This window comes from Kryptolebias marmoratus, linkage group LG17, assembly GCF_001649575.2.
Source record: "Kryptolebias marmoratus isolate JLee-2015 linkage group LG17, ASM164957v2, whole genome shotgun sequence".
NCBI lineage: Eukaryota > Metazoa > Chordata > Actinopteri > Cyprinodontiformes > Rivulidae > Kryptolebias > Kryptolebias marmoratus.
The window spans coordinates 7,849,622-7,872,600 of NC_051446.1; the positions used below are offsets into that span (position 1 = coordinate 7,849,622).

At 40.7% G+C, this 22,979-nt stretch overlaps 1 protein-coding gene across 1 annotated transcript; it reads left to right on the forward strand.

The window, feature by feature from the left end:
- The first annotated feature begins 422 nt into the window (after positions 1 to 422).
- Positions 423 to 22,895, forward strand: LOC108246414 (ras-related protein Rab-37). The gene is made up of 9 exons (XM_017433953.3): positions 423 to 865; positions 11,910 to 12,020; positions 13,935 to 13,976; positions 14,083 to 14,149; positions 14,250 to 14,302; positions 14,575 to 14,640; positions 17,948 to 18,004; positions 18,090 to 18,166; positions 20,171 to 22,895. The coding sequence occupies exons 1-9, from the start codon at positions 539 to 541 to the stop codon at positions 20,274 to 20,276; spliced, it is 906 nt and encodes a 301-aa protein (XP_017289442.2). The 5' UTR covers positions 423 to 538; the 3' UTR covers positions 20,277 to 22,895.
- The last annotated feature ends 84 nt before the right edge of the window (positions 22,896 to 22,979 follow it).

Here is a 22,979-nt window from a genome sequence, read left to right on the forward strand (position 1 = left end):
TCTGTAAAACTGACTCAGGTATAGCCATTTTTGTGTTGGCTAAGGTCAATCAGCTGTGGAAGCCATTTTGAATTGGACTAACTCCAAAAGGTAATTAGTAGTAAATATGTATCCAGTTATTACTCTCTGAGAGATTAATTAAAATGCATCCAGTGACTCATGAGATATTTTGCTAACAGACAGAGAAATTAATGCAACAGAGGCAATAACTTTATTGCCATTTCGCCTTCTGAAGTCAATTCAATCCAGGTATAACCCAATCAGATTCAGTAAAAATAAAAAAATTATATATATATATATATATATATATATATATATATATATATATATATATTTAATACATTTTGAAAGAAAGAAGCAGAGTTGAATCTTATAATAAGATGGTGATAACAAAGAATGAAGAGCTCCTCCTCACATATTCACATCATCATCATCATCATCATCTTCCGCTCAGTGTGACGATGTCTCGTGTCCCTTCCCTCCTGGAGCACAGCGTGAAGCCCCGCGTGAACCATCACGACATGTTGTTATTTGTTAAATGTTAACTGTGATTCACTCGGTGGGCGGAGCTTATTCTGGAGCCATTTGGTGCCTCGGTTCTGCCTCCTCCTCCTCCTCCTCCTCCTCCTCCTCCCCACCGCCGGGGTCCGCGCGCCGCCGCTGTCTTTTAGAGGCGCGCGCTCAGCAGGGCAAACTAGCCAGGTTCGGGATGGAGCGGATGGAGTCCATGGAGCCGATCTCTGCGTGTTACACCACGGCTTACCCTGAGATCCAACCCGACAGCGGCTACGGCTCCAGGGACGGGAACGAGAACCAGGCCAAGACCCCCCCAGCCCCCACGTACGACGAGGAGCTGGTGCACAAGGTAAGGCTGCTTTTGTTTCATCGGAACTCCGTGGTCGGTTCGGACCCGGCTCGGCTCGGCTCGGCTCGGCTCGGCTAGACTCGGCTCAGCGCTCTCCATGGTGCTGATTCTAAGTCACCAGTGTCAATCGGAGCTTCGAAAAGAGGTCACTTCCGATCAAAATGACCCCTGACCCGGAAATAATTAGCTCTTTTATAAAGACAATTAGCAATATTGGTATGAAAACTACAAAGTTTCGTAATAACAACAATTAAATCAAAAACTTAACTTACAACTTGAGTGTTCGTGTGTCTGTCTGTTAGCAAAATATCTCATGAACCACTTGACGACTTTGAACGGAACTCTGAGAAAGCAATCATTGGATGAGGCTCTACATCTGATTAACATTTGTAGTCAGCTCGACTCAAGATGGCCGCCGCAGCCAGCCGACCTTAAAAAACTTAAAAATGTGACCACCTCTGTCAATTTTATAAATACTGAGCTAAGATTTGGTGTGGTAGTAGATGACCCTCAACACAGTATCATGAGCGCTAACTGACTGCACACAGTCTGTCTTCAAAACTTTGCCATTAACTAATGGAAGGAAGTCTGTTTTTCTGTTAGCAAAATATCTAATGAACTACTGGATGGATTTTAATGAAACCTTCAGAAAACATTCCTTGGATGTACAGCTGCAGCTGATTTACCATAGGAGCCAACCCAATTTAAGATGGCCGCCTCAACCAACAGAACTTAGAAAACACAAAAATAGATATAATTCAGTCAGTTTACAGATATTGAGCTAAAATTTGGTGTGGCAGTATCTGAGAGTCATTCACAACACATACTCCAAGGGCTACTCATTCCATGGCATCTTTGCTCAAACTTCTAGCATTAACTGTTGGAGTCATGAATTACTTGACAAATTTTAATGAAACTTACAGAAATAAATCACTGGATGTACGTCTACAAGTGATAAATGTTTGGATTGAATCTTATTCAAGATGGCTGTCACACCTAATTGACATTAGCCAACACAAATATAAACATATAACTCAGTCAGTTTTACAGATGTCAATCTAAAATTTGTTGTTGGAGTATGTGAGTCATCATCAACACAGAGCCTGAGTGTGAAACCTTGCAATATTGCACAAAATAGTGCCAAACATTATTTATTTTTTTATTTTATTTTATTTTCATGGTTGGGCCGAAACAGGTCCAAATCTGTCATTTCTCTTCATAAGTTTAAAACTTTGGCATTAAAAGGCGGCGGGTGATCTACATTCCTTCAAGTCCTGCTAGGCCTTTATTTTCCCTCCGAAGCGTTCTCACGCCTGCACAGCCTGCAGTTAAACTCTGTGCTGCGTGCATGGGTCTGTGGCTTTAGAGCGACCCATGCAGTGAGTCGTTTCTGCAAGCGGAGCCAAATAAAAGAGAAAGTCCCTCTGCCTTCAGTCTCTTCAGTCACGTGATGGTGCGAGGCTGCGGGCTGACAGGAACAACTTCCAGATCAGATCAGATCCGGTCGGATGGAACCGGGTCAGGAAAGAAAAACCTCTTCAAACTGCTCCAATTGAACTGCCTTCTGTAACATCCAGGCAACATTAGTAGGCTAACCCGCTGACCGAATGCATTTGTTTACACTAAAAGCAACAGTGTAGATCTTTTAAAGTGGAGTCCTGTGGAAAGGTTATGAACAATGAATATCTTACCTGCTGTAGAAAGCTCTCAACGACCTTTTAGGAGGAACAGAGTTTAATTTGGATCAGACTGACCGGCTCTCACTGGGCTACAACTGTTGGAGACAGAATTGCAAGAAAATACACAAAGTTTCACTCGCAATTACACTGCATGATGAGACTGCACAGATTTTGGCCCCAAAACTGCTGAGAGTTTGCAGATAAAGTAAAAAATAACAACAATACTAGAATTTACAGAAACTATATTCAGAAAGGTTTGGGGTGGGTCCCAGATTCTCGCAACAATGCTGTTTGCAATTTTTTTACAAACAGCCGAGTGCTAATGGCTTAGCCCAAGTGTGAGCAGGATCGAAGTGGATTACTGCTGTCTTAAAACCACTCAAACCTTAAAAAAAAAATCATAGTGGTTCAAGGGAATGCTATGTGATAAACCTTCATAAAGTATAAAAATTACAGTTATTTACATCGAATTCCGGGGGTATTTCCAAGCACTAACAGTGATGGCAGCAGCTAGCTGTAGCACATCCTACAAAAAATGTTTATAATATTGCTGCCCGAATACCGTATTTTCTGCACTATAGGGCGCACTGGATTATAAGGTGCACTGTCAATGAATGGTCCATTTTCAAATTTTTGTCATATAAAAGGCGCATCGTCATTTTTGTAACCGTGGCGCGGACCGCGCGCGCCACGTGCTCTAGCAGAGCTGGTTTGCCTGTATTAGCATTTATATGATCCCTCTATGAGAGATCACAAAGATAATCAAACAGTTTAAAACTCCCAGAAGGATACTGCACCGACGTAAGCATTAAATATAAACGCCTCCACCGCACGCCCAGGTCCGTGTGCTGTGCATAAAGCCCTGAGCGGATGGAGGACCAAAAGCGACATCATCAAAAATAAAAGCAGAAATATATATATTTTGCTTTTGCAAAATACACATGCGTTTCATCAAGTAATGTTTATATTTTGCTTTTGCCTTTTCCTTACACATTTCCTTCTCCTCTTTAATCACTGTGTGTGCATTTCTGCCTCCTCAGTATGCAAATGAGGAGGCTGTCTTCTTGGTCCAGCTCCTCTTCTGTTGGTCAATAACCAGGAAGGAGCAGGATCCATGTGCGGATTGATTGTTCATGCCTGCGCTCTCAGCCGTTTCAGGAGAACGCCTCATTTGAGAGGAAGTGAAGTCGTAGCAGAGATGTCTCAGACAGCTGCAGAAGAGGCACGTTGCTAGCTTAGCGGACAGCAACACAGTCAGTGATGACTATTTATTGCTTCCCTTTCCAAATCCCCAGAGCGCAGAGGAGGCGCGCTTTAATACCGCTCACGCCTGTGCGTGCTCCCTCGCGGCGGCGCGCCCGATCGCTTTCCAGCACGACATTGTCTGTCCTTCTTTCGAATGGTATCAGTTTGATACGCCTTTACCCCCACCTGTAGCTGACATGCTCTGGCAGTGGCCGGTTTGTCGCTTTTTTGCCTCCACCCTAAAATCTGACCACTTTTTCTCCACCTCTGCCCCGGTCCTCTCTGTCCCACTCACTGAATTAACAGTGATAACAACGTGCTGCCGTTCACAACGCTTTCTTTTATTTGTCACACCACAACTGCGGCTCCCAAAACTTATATTTTTTCTGTTCTTCACCTCATTGACCAGCATATCAAGTTCTGCCTCGGTGAAATTGAGCTTCTTTGCTCTTTTCTCCGTGGTTGCCGTGGTAACCATGAAACAACATTTCACGCCATGCAGCTGATCAATGTTATTTCTTGGTTACCAAAGCAACCACTGAGACAAGAGCAAAGAAGCTAAATTTGATTCAAGAGGAGGTGGAAATGCACCAGGTGACTAAAGAGGAGGAGGAAATGTGTAAGGAAAAAGCAAAAGCAAAAAAATATGCATATCTGCTTTTATTTTTGATTATGTCGCTTTCGGTCCTCCATACACTCAGGGCTGCGTGCACAGCACACGGACTTGTGCGTGCGGTAGTACGCCCAGGAAGTACAGGAACAGGAAGTAGGACTCTACATGAATGAATGTTACATTTCTTGGACACTTTATGCATCAAAATACAAGCATTTTTGTTCTCTTTCACCCTGTGTCTCTCACTGCTGTAGAACTTAGGATTTCCTTGCTGATTTCCCCAGAATGCAGAAATTGTACATCCAAAAAAAACCATCACTGACCTCCATTTTATTTGAGCTCAGAATTTGCTCCTGGAAACTGAAAGGGAAGGGTCTCTTTAATCTGCCGTATCGCCGACATAAAACACTGTAGACACGAATAACTTCTAGTTTCTCCTCAGTGACTGTTTGAGGCTTACTTTCTACTCCTTGTTTCTGCTTGTCCTAATAGGATTGCTGTCAGGGAGTGACAGGCACAGGTGTGTGGTTACCATGGTGACCCGAACAAGACCCTGACAGCAGTATTATTCTTTTTTTTGTTACACTTCTTACACAGTTTATAGACCAAAAAGTTGACTTTTTTTTCGATTGTAATGAAAGTAAGGAGTGTTGTTGTTTTTTAAATGTAAATAAACATGGCTCAAAACTCCTTATCATTCTATGCACAACAAATACTTTTTTGGGGTCCTGTTATACAAATTTCCATGTAGGAGTTTGTTGTTTTTTTTAAACTCCTAAACTCTCTTCCCAGAGTTTAAGATTCCAAGTCAGGGTCTGATTTGAGGTCAGTCTCCGTTCGCAGTGGGAAGCTTTCTGAGCCGAATTTGCAGCTCTAATTAAAACGCTGACAGAAATCTTCATTAGGGTTTTAGCTCTGAAGTAAAAGATGCAGTCAGAGGAGGTGGGAGAAACTGGATCAGGATTTCCTCTCTAAAGATCCAAACGTGTGGGTTGAAGCCCATTGGCTGCACAAAATGACTTAAGGTAATAAAAAATATCATCTCAGCCACTTTGGAGGAAACTTTTAACACTTCACACGTAACACTTTTTAATCAGATGGAAACATACTTATCAAGGGGACACTTTTCAAATTTTAGATATTGGTCTCTTTTCTGGATAAACAGTGAGTTGCAAAAGTATTCACCCCTTTGGCCTTGCCTCTGTTTAGGAACTTGAAAAGGAAATGTGTGAGAGAGGATACATACTGTAACTACCACTTTAAAGTGTCAGGATTTGGGTATTTTGTGGTGTGTTCTTGTTCCCTTTTCCCTGTACCACTATTCACCCTCTGAGTAGTTTTTCAGGTCAGCCTGCCACGCCCACCTCACCTATTTTCCCATTACCTGTTAGTCCCAGCGGTAGCTCATATTCCGCTCACTGCTTCCCTTTGTATTCTGTTCTTACCCGTTGTTCTCCAGTCAGGCACGGTCAGCTCCTGCTGCGGTCTGGTCTCATACCGCCGTGTTCTCCTGGCTCCTTGGGTTTTCTCAGTAGTTGTTTTGTTGCTGCCATGTCAGCCCTTTTGCTTTAATGAACTTCAGTTTCCATCAGGTCCACCTGTGTTCTGCCTGCATTCCGGGTTCACCGCCTCCACCAACCTTAAGATGCAAAAATAACATTATTGTGAAACAAATGAAAACAAAGACAAAAAAGCAGAAATCCTGGGTGTGCATACTGTTCATAGGCTCATTGTCGTCTAAGAGGCTCAAACAGATTTCCCTCAAGAATTTCTCTGTATTTTCCTACATCTATCTTTCCCTTCAACTTTGACCAGTTTCCTAGGCCCTGCTGATAAAAACCATCCCCACAGCATGATGCTGCAACCACCATGCTTGGCTGTGGGGATGGTGTTCTCAGCATGAAGAGAGGTGGTAGATTTGGCTCAGATGTGCTTTTACTGAAAAGTCAATTTTAGTCTCATCTGAACATAGAACCTTTTTCACATGTTTAGAGAAGAAATTGCCTCGTTTTTTCCTTTTTCCTGCCACACTTCTATGAAGCCCAGCTCTGTGTAGCTCATAGTGGTCCTATGGACAGATGCTTCTTTCTCTGCTGAAGAGCTGCAGAGTATTGAATATGAATATTGTCCTCTTTACTCGCTCCATGGGTTTTGGTGGAGGACCCTCTCTTGGCAGGTTTGCTGTGGTGGTATAATTTTTACAATTTCTAATATTGGATTTAATGGAGGTCTAAGGGATGTTCAGGGTTTGGGGTATTTTTTATAAGGGATCTGTACTTTTTAAGAATTTTCTCTCTGACCTGTGTGATGAGTTCCTTGGTCTTCATGATGCCGCTTGCTTGGTGGTAGCCCAAACTGCTGAGAGATGTTGAGCTGCTGTTACATGTGATTCTCGGTCTATCAGAACAGGTGGATAAACCTATTGAACTATTTATGTGGCTTCTGAAAGTATGTTTTTGAATTATTTAAAAGATTTTTTTTCCTCATTTAATTTCATTAATATGGAGTATTATTAGAAACAGAAAGAATACCAAGGTGGTGAATACTTTTATAACCCACTGTAAGGGAACTTGGTAAATAATGACTTAACGCAGCTCTTCTTTTCAAATATCAGGAGCAGTAATTAAAAGTGAAATGCATGAACACCTTAGGCTCTCCTCATTAGTCGTTTTTTTCACTCTGCTGCACCTTTTTTACCCCCCCAAGGAGACATGATTACACAACAAAAACACAAGCTTATTGTCGTGTTCTTTGCTCACACAGTGTCTGTATTTCCCTTCATTTCCCCACAGTCTGATCTGAATACAACACTGGTTTTGTAGTGTCAAAACTCTTTAGTGTAGTTATATTCAGTGACGTGTTTTGTTCAAATCTTAAGACCCAGTGACAAATGCGTTCAGTTCAGTTCTTGCCCAGTTCCAAAGAGCTAAAATAAATCTTTGAAACACAGCCACGATGCCCTGATGCTTTCATATCAGTCGACAGCAGTTTTACACCCAGTTAGGCCTGTAATAGTAGAAATGTCACCAAAAAGCTACAAATCGAAAATATGTGACGATGCTTTATGTTTCTTTTAGTGTGCTGTTTGTGACGCGACGCCAAACATCAACCAGATAACATTTTTAATTTCCAAACCTAACTATGCAGTTTTTATACCTAAATGAACAGAAATTTAGGAATGTTTTTTGTTTTGTTTTTTATTGACAATGTTTTGATCCAAAATCAGCCTTAGGTGAAAACAGTATGATATTTGAACATCCTACAAAGGGAATAAACTCCAAGTGGAGAGTAGAAGATATTCAAGTTTTTTTTTAAAAAGATGAAGGAACTGGACTTTTATTCTGTAGCCGAAGAGGTGTGGAGATCCAAGCTTTAAACTGCTTGACGTTGTTATTGATGATAATAATATTTGGATCGATCCACATATTTCTTTGTGGACTGAACACTCTGCAAAGAGCGGCGCTGGAGGGACTGCAGGCAGCGGTGAGAGCGGAGCTGGAGGCACTGCAGGCGGCGCTGAGAGGGGCTTGAGTGACCGGGCAGACTTAACAGGTTTGGGTGACTGGGTGGATTTTGTCTGATGGTCTTTAGGTGTGTTGGTTAATTGTCCTTTTAAAAGAGTGATCTTAGAAAAAACCTTGGCGTATTTTGGCAGACTGAGGAGACCTGGATGGGAAAGGAGGATTCTTTCAATGATATGACAAGTGGCAAGATGGTGTTTGTAGTCTGTGTCGGTTGCAGTAATTGAGAGTAGTCTATTGATCTAAGATGAAATGTCCAAGAGCTCGGCGGGTGAAAACTCTGAGGTTCTTATGCGGATGGAGAAAAGGTCCTGAACTGTACTTGAACCTGTTGGGAGCTGGAGGATGTGAAGATAGGGAGATGGCTGGTGCCGGGAGAGATGTGGTGGCATCGGTCCGACCCATCGGGGTAGCTGTGGCAGGCGGAACGAACACCGGCGGCACTGGAGATTTGGTGGCAGCCTCCTCAGCGTTCCACGGCTGACGGCGGCCGCGGGACGCTGAGGAGGCGGTGGCTGGAAGACAAGGTCCATCCAAAAAACCGAGCGGGTGCTCTTGCCGCAACTCAGCCAGGATCTCAGCTTTCTCCCACGGAGAGAGGGATACACCGGCGTCCAAGTCTGCTGGGTTCTTGGCTGGCTGGTTCATACTGTCATGGTGTGGGGAAAAGGAGGTGAACCCAGTATGCAGACTCATAATGAAAAAAGAAAACTAATTATTTAAAACAAAAGAATCAAAAACAAAGGCTGACGTGGCAGCAACAAGAAAACTAAATACAAACAAACTAAATCCAAAAACTGAACGGACATGGGCAAGAGACGAGCAGAACCGGACATCAGGGAAAATAGACAACGAACCAGCTAGTGAATGTAGGAGATGACCGGGTTTTACACAGCAGAGGGCAATTAGGGGAGGTGGGCACAGGTGAGTGAAAATCATGAGAGCAGGTGGAGATGGGTGTGGCAGGTAAACAAGAGCTGCCTGAGGATAAGTGAATGATGGCTGAGGCACAGGGACAAGACAAAACGTGAAGACAAGAAAAGAAACAATCTGAACACAAAAACACAAGATAAACCCAAACCCTAACAGAATGTTTATGTTAAAAACACTGATCGTTAGTAGAATATAGAAAAACTACTTGTGTCATGGCTGAAAAATATTATAAAGTGCTGCCAGCTTGTGGTCTTAAATATAAAATACTGACATCTGTCAGATTGGAGATATGAAAAATAATCTGGTACTAATCCGCGGTTTCTAATCCCAGTTTTGCCCTCTAACATAGAGGCAGTATGGACAGTGTCAGATTAAATTTCCAACCTGTCTCATGGCTCGTGGTGCTCAGACTTTTCAGGAGGTGATGTTTCTCGTCTCTCAGGCGATGAGTGTCTCTAAACCACCTTCCTACAAACCCTGATGAGTAAAGTCAATCTCTGCCTCCTCCTTCCTGACACATAAACACAAGAAGTGTCTCATTCTCAAACATGTGCAGAGCTTTGGTCTAATTGGCTGTTGTCCCCAGAGGAGGGTTTTGATGGAACAGTCTCACTCCCCTTCTCACATTAGTTACCACGGAAACAGCTTTATATCCTCTAACACCACAAACCACATCCAGATCCTGTACTGAGGATTTGGTTTCTACTAACCTCAAACATATCCCTCCCTCCATCCATTTATCCATTGGTCTATCCATCCATCTATAGATCTGTCCATCCATCCATCCATCCATCTATAGATCTGTCCATCTATAGATTCATCTATCTGCCTGTATGTCAGTCCATCCTTCTATCTGTCTATCCATCCATCTATCCACAGATTCATACATCTATATGTCCATCCATTCATCCATCCATCTATCTGTCTGTGTGTCTATTTATCCATTCATCCATAAATCCATCCGTCCATCCATCCATCCATCCATCCATCTGTTGTTGTGTTTTGCATTTCGTTCTCTCTGGCTGTAGCTAACAAACAACTCGGATTGAGCTTTCAATTCAATTCTTGCAGCTACAAATTTTATTTAATTTATTTTCATTGTTTTTCCTGAAATCTTTGAACCTTGTTTTCTCTGATGCTACAACGGTCAATTATTAGCCCTGTAACTGCTCTCATGAAAACAGAGACAAATTAAACAAACAGCGTCATACAAAGATGGAAAGGTTTAACATTAGCTAATGTGGCCATTTTTTAACTCTCTCAGGCTCAAATTAAGTCTTAGTAACAGGAAAAATCAGATATGTTGTTGCAACGCCTGCCTTGAGAGGGTTAAGAAAGTCTCGCTTTTTTTAAGCCTGAAAAATGGTCAAAAACTGGTGCTTGTTTGGCTAGCCGTTAGCCTAGCCTGGACTAAGGCTTCTGCCTCTTTTTCCATACTCCCTGCTCCATGACTGATGTCACAGCTAATAAAATGCTATCTATTGGTAAATGTTAAACAAAACATCACTTCAAAATAACCAGACTATCCCTTTAAGGCTTGTACTCTTAAATATAATTACAACAGACTGTGAGGTCAAAGTCTTATACATATACAGTATCTGTGTTGGTCAGGGGGAATAAAACTGTAGTTAGTTTCTGCCAAGGATGCATTACATCAGGCTGAAGGCATTAATTTAAAGAAGTCAGTCAAGAGACTTCTGTCAGGTAGGCTGAAAAATGTCTTAGCTTGTTCAGCCACTTGTTTGTGCAAAGGTTTCTCTGCTTTAAAGAGCTTTTGAAATGCTCTTGTTTTTTTTAGAGGCAAGCAGTCAAAGCAGCAAACAAAAGATAAAGTTGGAAGGTTTTCAATAAACGATTGAGAATGCTCACGTATAATATATTTACGCAAACAAAAAAGGAGCTAAACTCTGCACTAAATGGATCTTTTATTGACCCTACTTGACAATCAAAGAGTTTGACTTTATAAGTATAGAAACATGGTCAAAAATGTACGTCTATGGGAGGTGGAGGTGGTGATTTTTGACAGCTTTGTCTGTGGGGGTGGTGGGGATCTTGTTGTGACAGTGTGAAGGAAGGCTGGTCCAAAAGAAAATGAAGACTGATGCGGATGGTGACTAACTCAGATGCTTCTGAATGCCGCCTTCCAGTGATTTTATTGTCTTGAAGGCTTTCTGCTTCAGTTCATGAGTCATACTGTGTTAGTCGAGCACTGCCAAGCTCTTATGAAACATAATATTTTTTGTGAAGCTTGAATGGGGGGGGGGGGAGTCCACTATGACGCAAATCTTAAGTGTATGAATTGACTGCAGTAGTTGAACCAGAAAAAGAATTTCTGACCCAGTATGTACAGTCATCGGAGAAAAAAAAAAGAAAAAAAAAAGTCCACCCACTTTCAGTTCTTGGGTCTTAGTTTCAGGAATGACCTTTACTGGGCTCTAAAGTATTCAAATCTAACCTAGAGTGAACAAAAACACAACATATTCCACCGTGTCGTTATTTTTTCACAAGTGGAAAACATTCAGGACAGCTGCCAATCTTCCCAGAAGTGAAAATTCCAGCAAATTCAACCCAAGGTCAGACTGTGTTCAGAGAAATGACAAAAATCCCAAGAGCTCCAGCTCAGGCTCTGCAGGCCTCAGGTTAAAGTTAAAGTTCACGGCAGGATAAACACAACAATTTCTGGGAAACTACAGACTCCACACCTTCCATACTAAGAGAAGAGGGACTATCCATCTGTTATCAAAGCTCAATTCAAAAGCCTGCCTCTCTAATGGTATGGGGGTGCATTAGGGTTGAAGGCATGGGACTTACACATTCGGACAGGTGCCAACAATGCAGAGTGTGTATACAGGTTCAACATATGATCCCATCCAGCAATAAATCCTGCTCAGTTCCTAGGCATTTACAAACTCTTCTTAAAAGTAGAGGGGATGCTTCACAGTGGGAAACATGGCCCTATTTTTCCAGATTTGCAAATCATTGCGTTCTGTTTTATTTTACATTTTAAAGAACTACTCAGTCTTAAGTGTGTGTTTGTGTGTGTTTTCCTGCAGACGATCCTGGTTGGAGACAGTGGTGTGGGGAAGACATCTCTGCTGGTGCAGTTTGATCAGGGCAAGTTCATCCCTGGCTCTTTCTCCGCTACAGTCGGCATTGGATTCACGGTGTGTTCGGCTGGATTGTGGCGTGCAGTTCTCCTCCTTGGTCTTTCAGCAAATAAATTTACCGCTAATTGTTGGTTTAGATATTAAAGAAGTGCCACAAGATTAAATTTTATTGTGAATTGAGGCTAAAAGCAGTAAATAACAATGACACTAATAGACCTAACTGAATTAAATGACCCATTTTGATTTGTCCAAAACTATACAACAGTCTGCCTGTCAAGTTGTACAATTGTGCTGTTTGGTTAAGTTTATGCATCCAATCTACTTAGTTAGGATAAGGAATAGTTTGGTTTGGTTTGGTTTCATGTACAGTTGTGGTCAAAATATTGCACACAGTCATCAAGGGCATGGATGTCATATAAATATTTGGGCTTTATTATTATGCTTTATGTTATTTTTCCAGGGTGGCGTGATTATGTAAAATAAAACTTAAATCGTTTTTAAAAACAAGAATTTAGTGCACAAGTTTGAATTTATTATGGATTTTCTCTAATCTACACATGCTCATTCATTGTACTTAAATTCATCTAAATCTTTGAATAAGTGGTGCTGAAAGTTCTAGAATGTCTTTTAATTTGACAAGGCCAAGGCCTATTACTTTATTGTTAATCATGATCAACTACAGCTGATAGTTTCTCTTTGCCAGCATTAAAAGGCTTTATTTGACAGCATTAATGACCAGTAATCATCTGTCACCCTCAGAAAGGGAATTGATTAGGATTTTCAGGAACAACTCAGGAACCACAAAGGCTTGAGCCTGTTGTGAACCTAATATGGGGCCCCTTTATAAAGGATTTGTCAATGCTGTTTAAAGAGCTTATTCATGAGTTTGCATGCATTTTTTAAAGCATTACCAGTTATAATACACTGTTTATACAGTGAAGCAGTCTGAGTATTTGGCAAGACCAAGTGCTGGACTTGTATTCACTCAGGTAAATGTAATTTATTGCCAGTTGCTGCGATTTTAACTTTATATGCCAAAACCAACTTTGTATCTATAAATGCTCATAGGTTACATGTAGGTAACTTACTGGCAAATGTTTAATTTAACAATCTAAATTATGAACAAATGAATAAAAGTACACCAAATAATGATCATGCTTCAACATGTAAACAGTTTTTTATAACTGTTTTATAAATGATTGGTAATGCTGTAAAAAGGGCTTACAAACTTGTAAATAACTCAATAATAAAGCATTAATAGATCCCTTTTTAAAGGGACTCTTATTGTGAAGTGATACCTAAACTGCTGGAACACCAGTGTCCCTGTTCACAGGGAAGCCAGTTTTACATCAACAAAATAGAAGCTCCTGCTTCAAAAGTGACACCTGGACAAGCCAGTGGCCTTCTGAAGAAACATTTTATGGCCAGACAAAACAAGATAAAGACTGAGTTATTTGTCCACAATGACAAGAAAAAAAACCCTAAGAACAACTGTCAAGCGTGGTGGTGGTAGCATCATGCTGTAGTACTGGTGGGTTGCACAAAGTGGATGAAATAATGGGGAATTTCGTCTACCTCCACAATCAATAGCTAGATGGTTGACACTTGGACACAGTTGGGTGTTCCATCAGGACTGTGACTAACAGCAGAAGTGGTTTCAGAATGCATAAAGCAGGTTAACATTAGGCTTCTGGAATGGCCTTCACAAAGCCCCAAACACAATTTAACGGAAAATTTGTGAACTTTGCTTTAAAGCTGGATCCGTGCCAGGAAACCAACCAGTTTAACTGAACTCTACCAGTTCTGCCAAGCAGAGCGGTGGAATAACCAGGCAGAATTACACGAGAAGTTTGTTGATTGATACAAAAAGCCTTAAGCCCAGGTGCAACTTACTAGGTGCTATAATGTGTTGACACATATCGCTGAACGAGTTGACCTTATTGTTGTCCCCTCCCTGATTTGTCCCCACAGAATAAAGTGGTAACGGTTGATGGTGTAAAGGTCAAACTACAGGTAGGTGAGAGGAGCAGCCTCTGCTCTGTTCACTGCCCGAGTTATTCGTGTAACTGCAACACGTTATTAACCAGCTGAAGTCAGGTCTCTTTGTTTTCTGTTTTAGATTTGGGACACAGCTGGACAGGAGCGGTTCAGAAGTGTGACACATGCATATTACAGAGATGCACATGGTGAAACAAAATAAATCTTAACTGTTAATAATAAAGGATACCATTTGTGGGGGGGATTTGCTGCATTTGATTTACATGTTTCACCCTTCCTTCTCCAAAGCTTTGCTCCTTTTGTACGACATCACCAGCAAATCATCCTTTGACAACATTAGGGTAAGTGTGGGCTCTGTCTACTATCTGAAAACATTAGAAACTTAATAGTTTCATTTAGCCTGTCAGCAAACATTCTGATGGAAATTAATATTTAGTTTTAGTTAAAAGAACATCTTGTGGAATGATGTCACTGAACTGAATGCAAAATATAATCCCTGTTATGGTTTAGGTTTTAAAAAATTGTTTGCCTTTTGGCCAACTTTAAGAACATCTTTGCGTGTTTGTGCATTATAACTAACCTTTTGTGTGTATGCCTATCTTTTGTGCTGCAGGCATGGCTAACAGAGATCCATGAGTATGCGCAGACTGATGTAGTAATCATGTTGCTGGGCAACAAGGTGAGAGGGACTTGTTTGAGACACTCATTATGTAAAAACAAAAAACTATGACACAGAAGGATGTGGTCTCTGGTGAAACAAATCAAAACAAGTGGACTCTAGATGAATGAGGTTCAAAATAAATACACTCCCTGACAAAAACGGTTGAAGTAACCAGATGGAGGGGTGGAAATGACACGAAGCTGCATGTGTTCAAAGGTCACTTGGCTGGATTATAATTATAATATCAGATCAAATGGATAATTCCGCTAGTCCTACGTTAGCAGGATGTGCCCCATCCCCCCTTCAGGTCTGGATAAAAACAGTATTATGGTGTAAAATTGAGTCATACAACTGTTGTACTAACTGTTGGTTCTCAAAATCCAGCTGATTGGCTCTGGGTTGGAGTTGATAGCCTCTATTACATTTTGAGGTAACGTTATTATCCCTAAAAGGCAGTTAGGTTCAGAACTGGCAATAGGACATACAATATAAATAAATACCACTTAATAGCACATTTACAGTTACATATCAACATTTTCCAGTGAGTTTATTTTTGCCACGATGGAAGCGGAATTAACTTTTTCCTTAGTGGATGATTTGAATTAGCCAAGCTGGGTCTGGCTTTTTTCAAAGACGTGACTTTATGCAAGTGGCCCAGGTTCTAGAAGGAAGTTCCAGCAACTTTACCACACATCTTCACATCTTGGTGTGGTCTGTCTAGGGCAACTGGAACCTTCACAACATTTGGTGCTCTCACATACCCAGGGGTGGAAATTAGCACCCGCCACCGGCCAAATGCGGGTAAATTTGAAGTGGCGGGTGAATTTGATCAACACACGCCACTGTGGCGGGTTGGCAATTTGAATAGAAAAGGTGTTATTTGTCCTCTTGACATATAGGGGGCAGCAATGTAATTGAGTTGCTGCTAAATACAAGAAAAAGAAAAGTTTAGCAGACACTCTTTACCAGTTGGTGGCGGTATTGATTCCTTCAGTTGTTTACCAACCACCAATGAAAATCAAGAAGAAGAAGAAGAAACAATTTGAGGAGTAGCATTAGCAATGTGGCGGAACATTTCACCAGCCACTATGGGTGGTGGACAAAATTTTTAATTTCCACCCCTGCACATACCCATTAGAGGTGTAACAATATGTGTATTAGTACTGAACTGTCAGGGTACAGGCATCTCAGACAAATACGCAGACCAGACGACACATATATTGTCACAGCCTATTAATCAGCTCTTTCATCTTGAGGAGTTCCCTCACGCTTTTTAAAATTTTTTATTTATTTTTTACTAAGTGCCACAACAGAAAAGCAGGAAAGAAAGATATCTACTGTAGGTCAATACTGTACAGCCCTCTTCACATATCTACACTGTGCGCACTGTGGGTGTAAAGCCCAGAGCAGGAAGGGTGCACAGACTGCGCGCAAGTTCATCACTGGTTGCTTGGAGACAGAAATGTCCAGTAAAATGCTTGTTTTTCCAGCTGCAAAATGTATGTGCCTGACACTTCATGGGATAAAAGCCCTGGGATTACATTTACCAACAAGCGGAAGAGAAAAAGAACGATCAGCAGTGTTTGTTCATAATACCCTCAGAGCTCAGAGATTTTAGGTTTGTTCAGCTGATGGTTTGGCAACAGCTACCTCCATGTTTATGCCACACTGAGTAAATAGCAATGTTTTCAAGGAGAGTTGTACCAAAACTCAAAAATAGAACATAAATGAATTTGGTTCAGTGATTACAGTGTACACTGGGCATGCAGTCTGAGGGCAGAGCACACAACACCTTAACACACACACACAAACGTGTGGGAGTTTGTGTGTGTGTGTCACACACCTCACACACATACTCCAGTGATTAAATGTGTTAGGATGTGTGACACTTACAATATTCTGTACATTTGTGTATGAGGTGCTGTTGTGCGCTCCACCAAAACACTGCCTTGTCAGTGCCAAGAATAGCTGTATTATACTGATAAACCAATCAACTGTCCCCAATTTCTCTCAATAATTAGAGTTAAAGCTATCATGAACCATTCTATGGAAATCATGTTGTATTTTTGGAACCAGAGTCTGCGTACTATCAATGTGGACTGAGTACGTTTGGTATCAATGTGGGCGTGATAAACAAAATCTTAGGTACATTTTTTTATTTTACCAACAGCAACGTCCGAATCGTTTACATGGAGGGGGCAGGACTTAAAACTTTGTACTGGAACCAGCCGACAGGGAAGCTGTTCCTGTTCTGGCTTTAATTTCTGGGTCCACGTCAGAGGTCTAGAGATATGCAGTCTTTGGCACACCCCACTGAGTACACAAATATGAGTTTGGAAATGGTGGGTGCAGCAATTCTTTGGGACTATCTTCCTAACACACACACAAAAAAAAATAGCTTTCAGTTTTGGAGTTTAATCAAACTTTTTGTTTGACACAAGGTCTGTAGGACACTTTATTTCAAACTGGATTAATAAGATATGCATTACTGTATGCAGTTTGACTTTTATTCTTTGATTTTATTTTGTTGTAATAATATGATACCCACCTTAGATCCTCTCTACTAGCAAAAGTGGTTTGTGTTTCTATCTCTGCTTCTGGGGGGGGGAAGCAAAGCAAAAAGAAAGACGTAAATTTTAAGAATAAGCAACCTTACCAAACTATGACCCTCATACCAAGGTACATGCCTAAGCATGGTGTCTATCTCCAGCCCAGCCATCACTGGACAGGTCAAAACTACATCACTGTGTATACTCCACATGCAGGAGAATAATCCTGATGATCCTACTACCAAGCCTCATTCAAACACAGAATGCAATCCCTATCAAACTCCACCAAGTACTGGTAAGGCTGTCTAATGTGTCTACAAAGCATCCTCTGCGTCTGCTGACCTTTACTTACTTTGGACTGACTGGCAGATGCTCCAGCAGCTACCTAATAGTGTTTTCACTCCACTCATGATTCCTTCTGGTGCCTGTTCAGCTGTAGATGTGCCAATTTCTTGCAAACCAAATCATTTACTGGTCTGGATGTGGATCAAATTACAGGTGCTTAAGTTTTTTGTCAGTGAGTAGATTTACTTATTATCCAACAGTAAATGGGTGTTTTCTATCAAAGAAATATGATTTGGACATTTGTAGACAACCATTTTATAACAACGACGTGTAAGTATGAAAAGGAAATTTGTATTTTTGGACCAATAAAAGAACCAGATAAAAAATTTTTTTATATTTATATGTTACTAGACAGGAACACGAATTCAGTATTTGAACATGTCCAATCAATCCTGAAGTCTTGATTCCATCATACTGTGTCCCTGTTTTAGGCTGACATGAACAGTGACCGAGCAATCAGAAGAGACGAAGGAGAAAGGCTGGCCAGAGTGAGTAAAGACACAATTATATACAACGTAACTGGTGTGGTGGGCTCTTTTGCTCACTGTTGTTTGCTGCTCTTTGTGCCTGTAGGAGTATTCAGTTCCTTTTATGGAAACAAGTGCCAAGACGGGAGTCAATGTAGAGCTGGCCTTCACAGCTGTAGCTAAGTATGACAGAGTCTTTATACCACAGATTCTACATCAATATGCTATGTCTAATATACTGTACTTACTTGTGCATCATTTTGACATCACTTTGCTCAGAATGATTTTGTAGCAGCTAAGTTTTTTTGTGTTAATTTATATGTAATCTATCAAATAATTTGTGGTTGTTAAGCACATTTACTAGAATTTTAAATCATTTTGTAAGACGATTTACCATCTGGACATATTTGTTGGATGTCCAAAACCTTAAAATGTGGACTTTCCCCTTTTAGTCCTGAAAAGCATCTATCTGTCTTTTGACCAAGGCCAAGTTGTAAGGCAACAGCTTACCCTCACACCTCCTTCTTCCAAGTTACATCCTCTAGTTTATTCAGTTGGACTCTAAAGTATTCCCAGGCCAGCTGTGACTTATTTTCTCTCCGGGAAGTTGTAGATCTGCCTTAAGGTCTCCTCCTGGTGGTACATGTCTGAAACACCTCCCTCAAAAGACATCCAGAAAGCATCCTTGCCAGATGCCAAATCCAACTCAGTGCAGAGAAGCATCAACTCTTTTTTGAAATCTCCTTGAATAGCTAAATTGTTCACTCCATCCCTTTGGGTAAGTTCAGCCACTCTGCAGAGGAAGTTCATTTCATGACAATAGGGGACTTAGATTGATTAGTAAATGGACACTTTGCCGTTTGGCTTAGTTCTCTCTTCACCTCAACCAATTAGTACAGTGTCTGCATCACTGCAGATGCTATTCCACCTTACCTATCAATATTCTCCTCTTCCCCCACTCATGAACAGGATCCCAATATATTTGATCTCCTCCCCTTAGGTAAGGAGATCATTCCCAACCCAGAGTTTGAAATCCATCGTTTTCCAGTTGAGGAATATGGAATCAGACTTGGAAGTGTCGATCTTCATACTGCCTGCTTCATACTTGGCTGGAAACCTCTCCAGTAGAGATCCTTGATGTTGCTTAATGTGACTAACAGGACAGCATCATTCACAAAAATCAGAAATGCAATCCAAAGCCCTCCAAACTGGAGAGCCTACACTCTTTGGCTAGACTTTATAATTCTGTCCTTAAAAGTTACGAACAGCACTGGTGACAAAGGCCAAAGTCTACCACTTATTGAAAACCCAACTCTCACTCTGGCTGTACAAGGACTGAATGGTCTTTAGTAGGGGACACAAAACACTATACTCCTGAAGTATCCCATGAGAAGAAACCAAGAGAGGTGTGGCTGAAAGTCTTCTCCAAGTGTACAAAACACACTTAGACCTTTCCCAGCATAAACTTTTCCAGTGAGACCAAGGCCATTTATAGTAAGAACATACCACCTGGTACCCCTTAAAAAGCTGTTTAACCACTTATATCTGGGATCTCTTTTTTTTGTCAAGATCCATACCACTTGTCCATAGATGATGGTTGGAATGTAGATGGGCCAGTAAATTGAGAGGTTGCCTCTCAGTTTAGCTGTTTTTTTTCACCTCCACAGATCAGAGCAATACCTTCATTACTGCAAAGGAAGACCTGATCTGTTGGTCTATCTTCTGCTCCATTCTACCATTACTCATGAACAAGACTCCCAAATAATTTAACTTTCCCATTTAAGACTTAAAAGGACACCATTGTAGGCTGCTTCACACTTGGCTGCAGACTGCTCCAGTAGATGCTGAAGGTCATGGCCTAAAAAGACAAATAGAACTGCATCATCAACAAAAATCAGAGACAAGACCTAAACTAGAAATCCTCGTCTTCACAGCTGCACCTTAACATCCTGAATAAAAGATAAGGGACAGCCTTTGTAGAGTCCAATCTGCACCAGGAATGAGCTGGACAGACATGTGTGGTGTGGTTTTCCTTTGAAAAGTAATGCTAATCTTGTCTGTTAATCGAGTTATATAGATTTAACATAATTCACATATCCTCTAAGTCTTTCAAAAGCCCCGGTATAATGACAAGGCATGCATGCTGCTATTATTTTTAAAAGTGCAATTTCTATTTGTGTTTGCCAGGGAACTGAAGCACCGAGCAGTCCAGCACCCCAATGAACCCAAGTTCCAGATTCACGAGTATATCGAGGCACAGAAGGAGAAGTCAGGTTGCTGCAGTTACTTCTAAATCGTCTCTCCAAAGTCCTCCTGATACTGCAGCCAAACACGCAAAAAGCTCATAACTGGGAGGAACCCATTACTGCCCTGCCATTCAAAATGCAAAACCAAAAGTGCGTTCATTTATGGAGTCATAGAAGAACAAAAGAAGCCATTAACTCCAACCATCCATGGTTTTCTTTAGCTAATAACAGACAGTGTAAATGATTTACAATGTGGTATACTTTATTCTCCATATGATAATGTTGCCTTATGCTGTTTATGATCTAAAGACTCACATGTATTTGTGTCAAGAGAAGGGGTAAGAGGAAACCACCAGCCCTGTCTGAAGTTAGAACCCCTGCCAGCTCACTAATCAGCTCAGTGTTTCATCTGTACACTGGACCTGTCCACACAATTCCAATCTATACATAATATTCTGGGGTGCTGTGGCACAGATTTCACTCACATCTCTTGTGAAATGGTACAAATATGAATACTTTACGGATTTCGAACTGACTCACAGATAAACCCTTTATAATGCTGGTTTATGCAGATGTTTTAGTGGCTTTTTATTTTGGGGGGGAAATCATGTCATTTAATCATTTAACTTTTTTTTGGGTAGCAATACATGATACAGCTAAATACTTACCGGGTACATACCTGGTAAATGCCGGTCTATGTATTGCTTGCCTTTTTTCCTTTTCAAGAATATGAACAAGGACATCCAACTCGAACCAGCTTCTTATTTTGACACCAAATACACTCAGCAAGAACCAACTACATACCGGTAGATACCTATTAAGTACCAAGTATGTACTGGTGAAAACTCAGAAAGTACAAGGTAGCTACTCTGTAAGTATCTAGAATATATTGGGTAAAAACCAGGTATATACCCACTAAGTAGAAGATACATACTCAGTAGGTACAAAGTACATACCAGGTAAGCACCAAGTATGTACTGGGTTAGTACCAGGTACATTCTGGTAAGTATCATGTATGTACCAGGTTAGTACCAAGTATGTTTCAGTAAATACCATGTACATAACAGGTAAATACTGGGTACGCATCACATAAATACAGCACTGTATTATGTATTCTATCCCTTTTTTCTTTTCAAAAATGCAATTGAAGAAAACCAAGTTGAAGTTTTTAATATGAGCTTGGTATTATGATACTGAACATGAATTGTTTTGGTTGAGGAAAACACAAAGAACTCACATATTAAAACAGTAAAACATTTAAACTTGTTACAGAAAAGCAGCACAAAATATTTGTAAGCGCGTCTTCTAAATTTCACTTTAGAAAACATTTCCAATTTGCATATTCCTTCTAAATCTTTCTTGTTTAAATTAATTACTCAGTCCTTCAATGAGAAGATATTTTTATATTATTCGGAGGTCGTACATGTTTCTGCTTGCCTTTTAAATTGCTGCCATCTCATTTCCTGTTTTGGCACAGAGATGGTACTGAGACCTCTCATTTATCAAAAACAAAAAAAGGAAAAAGCAGAAGATTGATAGGCGTGCAAGTCCACAGTAAAAGTTTGACAATGCTGCAAATGTCTGTGTAATGAATGTGGAGAAAAGCCATACTCTGGGCTGTACAGATTGTGGGATCTGTGGAGGATGGAACCTGTCTTTCGCACAATGACCGCTGGAGACTGGCACCAACTCCCTGCAACCCTGCACAGAAAAGTGCGTAAACAAAGCGAATGGATGGATGGGTTGCAGAGAAAACTGAAAGCCAAGTGGTCAGAGACCAGTTCAGTCGTGGTGTACTGTCAATAGGTGATGCTAGGCTTATGTTAAAAGCTAACAGACTTAAGAAAAGCTCAAGGACACATCTGATGTAGACAAGCGCAGGAATACATCCATGAACTATTCAAGAGAGGATGAGACCATTTACAATGAGTCACATGACATTCTTCTGTCGTCACATCTCTTATTTTAGGTGTTTTGCTTCAAACACCTGTGTACCATGCATTACTACAAGTGCAGTGAAGAGAATCTAAAAAAAATAACAAAATTCCTTTTGGCTTTATAGCTGACTGAACAATCAGTTGCATGTAAGCTGGATTGCATGTTCCAAATCTTTGTGCATTTTCCTTCATGAGATATTTAACTGTTTTATTTGCAGCTTAACGGGATAGTTCAAACTGCTTGAAGTGGGCTTCTGTGGAAAGGCTATGAACAAATATATGTTGTAAACCTTAAATTTAAGCGGGTTGATGAGCTAATGGCTAGTCTGAGCTGGGCCAAGACCTGCTGGGCTCACAAGAAGACCACTTTTCCAGACCCTTTTATTTTCCTAATCAAATACCAGCACTAAGTACTGCTAGTTCATATGATAACTGCAGGTTTACTGTCTGTTTTTCATAGACTTTTCTTATTGTCAAACACTGGCAGATTATCCCTCATTTTTAGCAGAAATTTTATTGTGGTGGAAACTTATTGCAAGGATTAAAGTAACGTTCTTAGCAGCACCAGTCCTGAAAATACACAACACCCCATTCAAATGGAGCAAAAAAACAATAATTGGATCATAAACTATCCTACAAGTCACTGTCTTTGAAGCATTGATTTACAGGTGCTGGTCATAAAATTAGAATATCATGAAAAAGTAGATTGATTTCAGTAATTCCATTTAAAAAGTGAAACTTGTATATTATATTCATACATTACATACAAACTCATATATTTCAAATGTTTATTTCGTTTAATTTTGATGATTA